Below are 4551 nucleotides of genomic sequence, written 5' to 3'. Positions count from 1 at the left end.
AACTTTTATTTATTTATTTAATAGATATTTTTCCCTTACTTCAAAGCAGAAATAAGAACCAGGGAATATAAATTCCATTTTTAATAAAAAATTTACTTAGGAAATACCATTAATTCTTAAAATCTACTGTGACACGTGTTTCGATGCATTCTGAATCGTTTTCAAACACCATATCACGTGTCACAGTAGATTTTAAGAAATAGTGGTATTTACTCAGTAAATTTTCAATTAAAAATAGATAGGTTTTACCACAAAGTGACTGCCGAATCAATTAATGAAAAAATGAAAATTCCGTTAACTGAAAAATATCTGATTTCTGCTTTGATTTTTTTATATTATCAAATAATAGAATTTGTAAAAATAATTATAATGTGAAACATTAGTACTTTTTAATAATGTAGTTTTAAGAAGGGTACTTTTTAAATAATTAAAAAGGTACAATAAAAGCTTGTAAACTCAAATTCTGATCTCCAATGATTTTTTTTTAATGAAAACTCATTATTTCAACAACAACAAAAAATACTCTACCCGAATTTCACAGACAAGGATGAACTCATTGTAAGACTGGTCGTACTTCTATGTCAACATGTTCAGAGAAATACGCATTATATTAGTATGTCATAATAATCCCCAGAGATGTCTCTGCATGTTACAATGACACTTGACCTTGGTAAGTTATTAGTAGGAGTCGTCTCTACGATGAAATGAAACATGGCAGTAGGAGCATAAGTTCTGTGAATACCTACAAAACTACACAATAAGTATATATATCACATTTTTACTATTACTGACAAACAAATTAATATTTTCTAAAAATCGCAAACCAATTGGTACTATTCGTGATGAAATTAAAAAATTTAAAAAAAAAGATTTGTGACGTGGTCAAATATTACATCTACTTTTTAATGGCTTTTCACAAAATATTACATCATCAGTTGTTTGTACCACAAGAGTTAAGATAGCAAAGCTTGAGACCCCTGTTGTAGTAACTTAAGCGCTACAGCGAAGTTTACATACCCTGTTCCATCTGCTAAATAATTAAACATGCTGAGGAACAAATAATAAAATTTTATATTATGTAATAAGCAAATTTTTCAAATGAAAATTATATAATTTGCATTTTTACAATAAAAAATAATCCTAACACATCGATTACGGTGAAGTTTGTTAAAGAATTGATATTAGATTGCATCAAAAGAATAGACAATATTTATGTATTATAGTTGCGCCTATCCGCTACACAGCAAAGCAAACATGACAAAACATTAAGACGTTATGTGTTTTTTGTATCATGAAGTTGAAGGTAACCAAAACACAAAAATGTGCACAAGGCGTAAACAATGTGTCAAATTCTTTTATTTAGAGATGGTAAATCTGACATTAACACGTTGTTTGCGGGAAACGCTTAAAAGCGTCTTTTGCATACTGTTGGTAGAGAGCTGGAAACACTTATAAGCGTTTTATTTGCTTACTTTTGGTAGAGCGCGAGAAATGCCAAAAAACATTGTACAGATGGGAATTGGGTTTGCAGTTACTTGTGATTAGTATATGACCCTACTAGGTGTACAAATTAGGGTCGGGGTTGATGACAAAACCGACAGACAACAATGTGTTAATAAAAGAAAAAAGGCGCAAAAGTATAATAAATAAATAATTTAAGAATATTTTGAAAGCTTCTCCACTTAAATATAATTTCTGCAGATCTCAACACCTCTGAAGGCATCTGAATTCATTGTAAGTATTGCAAGCAGGATTCTTCACTAATCTGTTGGATTTTGTATGACCATCAGTATGAATTCTCTATCGGGAGCTACGAGGATTTCGTGTTTTTTGCTACGTACTCGCAGGAACGTCAGGTCATTGCTCGGGTCCTGGAAGGGAAAAGGAAATAACTTGATATTTGTATTAAAGCTCACTCAAGAAAGAGAGTCGCATCCAACAGAGAACTGCGGAAGTCCAAGGAGGCCTTTGTTCAATACTGGACACAAGAAGAAGGCTGAAGTAAACAATTGCCTATGAATATTCTAATTTTCCCAATTAAAAACGCTTGTCCTAGCATCTGTAGTGAGTACACATCGCTCACTCCTTTCAACGTCATATGTGAAAAATCGACAATTTTCAGTTGTGCATGTTTTCGGAATGCCCAGAAAATGTACTATATCCCAGCAAAAGCAGTATATTTTAAACTTAATATTTACCCTCTACATGGCAGAAAGTGTTGTTTTTGCATTTTGAATAAAAGGTATTGTTAAATTATTTTTTCAAATGGAGAAAAAACATTCAGGTTTTACCTAAAAAGATCTGTTGCACAGTAAAAAGTTCAATAAGTGGCTTGATATTAATTTTTAATACATCATATTATATTTTTAAACTTTAAAAACAATCTCCTGAAAAATCAAGTTTTTTTTATGTATGACGTTGAAAGGAGTGAGCGACATGACCAGAAAGTGCATATTTTTTACCACAGTGAAAAAAGGTTAAAATCTCACCAGATCTCTAACTACGCTTCTCGCCTTGTCTGCGAGCTGGCTGATGAGCCCCGCGTATTGTACCGTGGTTGCGTTGTCCAATGAGGTCTTTATAGGAATTCCTGTAACAACAAATTTATAAAAATTTACAACAATATATGCAGAAAAAGCATTAAAAAGGTGGGGACTGACCGGAGCATTTCATCGTAACGTAACGTCATAACATCGTTCACAGCGAGCATTTCAGTTTAATTCAATTCAATTTATTTATTTCAATTAACATGTACATTACAAACTAAAAAAAAAAATATTGTATACATTAAAATAAAATTTATGCGAGAACTATAGCTAAAGGTGTAGAAGAATCCCGCTTCGGAAAACTCCTTCAGACACATGGAACATATCTATATCCAATGAGATATTGTTCAACATAGCGGTAGCTCTTCCTACAGGCATAACCATCGGCAGGTTGGTCCTGTGTATAGGAATGTGAAACAATCTATGTCGACGCTGTCTTAGGTAACTATCGGGAACATACAGACCAATGTTCCGGATAATTTCATCCACTTAATTGCATCCGACTTCGGATGGAGCACTCGGAACGCTGTACTGACTATACGAATGCTCGCATCGTAACCTGTTACGTTACGACCAAATGACTGCAGTCCCCACCTAATCATTCCGTGTTAAGAAAACGCCTAGCGTGTCCGTTGTGCCGTCCACTATATACTCAGGACACGTGCAACGAGTTCACAAAGCTCTGTGATGCACAAACTTCCATATTCCCACCTCAACTAGACTTCTTCATCTATGTTAAGATGTTGATATAATTTTTTTATATGAATAACTAATGAGTGAAATCAATCCAACATTTGTGAACAAAATTTTTGACACACTCAAAATATTATAGTTCAAAGTATTTATTTATATTTAAGTCATTTTTTCACCAATATTTATTTAATATTACCCTGGACTGGTGCCTGAAGCGGGAAGCTGATCACCTTGCCTTCATGTGTTAACGATCAAGATAACACTGTGATTATATGGTGCAGTGCCCTATGCACCATCGAGTGCGGATAAGGGTTTAAAGAAGATGAAGTTTTATATTTAAAAAATATTGTATTATCTGTAATATAAAGTCCAGGATATAAAATGTCCTGTTAGATTTAAGCAATGAAAACATTGTATACCGCCATCTGTGGGCGTCGGATGTAAGCAAGCAGAGGTGCGCAAGAGAGTGGCGCAGAGCGAATAAGAGGATCTACGACAGTGGTCGGTCGATTAGAAAAACACGTATATTGTTATTAAATAAACTCAATTGAAAAGTTAATCTTTGTTCTCTTTGCATCCTTCCCTATTCCCGACAACATGTCCCGTCAAAGGTTTTGCTTAGTAAGGCATTCATCAAGAAATAATCTATAAATTTGTCCATATTTCTTTGGCACCAATTTTGTTTTGATGATAAGTTTTGTCCATGCGCTCAAAGAAGTTTTGTTTGGGGCATGAAAATCACCTTATACTTTTTTTGCAAAGATAGCCTAGTTTGGCTAGTAAGAACAAATAAAGGAATGTAGTTAAAATTGATAAAAATAATAACTAAATACAAATTTATTACAAAAATTGATTCACATTAAGATGACAATATCAAAAAACTCACCTTTTTCATAATATTCAATAAGGTTGTAAAAAAAATAGCCTAAAATCACAGCATTGACAACAAAAATAAGCATCTTTTCTTTCTTTAACGAAGTTTCTCCATTTTTCCAATATCTCAATTTGAATTAATCGATTGGGATACTCCAATAAAGGATAAAAAGAAGAAAAGTTGCGTAGCAACGCGAAAAAACAATATTAATATATTGAACAAACCTTCGGAATTCACGATTATTGTGCCGACTACTCCTTTGTGGGCGTGAATCCTTTTTAAAGTATCTTCTATTTCTGTAGCCTGCAAGATAAATATAAAATTAAAACGATATGTCTTTATAATAGCGCATAAAACATTGGTCACGCATTACTTACCATTTTTTAATATTTATTATCAGTTTTCTTGACTGACTCAGAATTTCGTGACGCGAGCTCT

At 33.0% G+C, this 4551-nt stretch overlaps 1 protein-coding gene across 1 annotated transcript; it reads right to left on the bottom strand.

Moving 5' to 3' along the window:
- LOC148311991 (dynein light chain roadblock-type 2-like) lies at nt 1-4551 on the bottom strand. Its single transcript, XM_088277975.1, has 4 exons — nt 4491-4551; nt 4338-4416; nt 2490-2590; nt 1-1871 (listed from the first exon to the last, which is right to left on the bottom strand). The coding sequence occupies exons 1-4, from the start codon at nt 4491-4493 to the stop codon at nt 1761-1763; spliced, it is 294 nt and encodes a 97-aa protein (XP_088134101.1). The 5' UTR covers nt 4494-4551; the 3' UTR covers nt 1-1760.

The sequence above is a fragment of the Brachycentrus maculatus genome, unplaced genomic scaffold, assembly GCF_059751285.1.
Source record: "Brachycentrus maculatus isolate JH-2025_06_01 unplaced genomic scaffold, ASM5975128v1 h1tg000053l, whole genome shotgun sequence".
NCBI classification, from domain to species: domain Eukaryota; kingdom Metazoa; phylum Arthropoda; class Insecta; order Trichoptera; family Brachycentridae; genus Brachycentrus; species Brachycentrus maculatus.
Note: the sequence above shows the minus strand (reverse complement) of the source record. Positions and strands in the feature narration are given on the sequence as shown.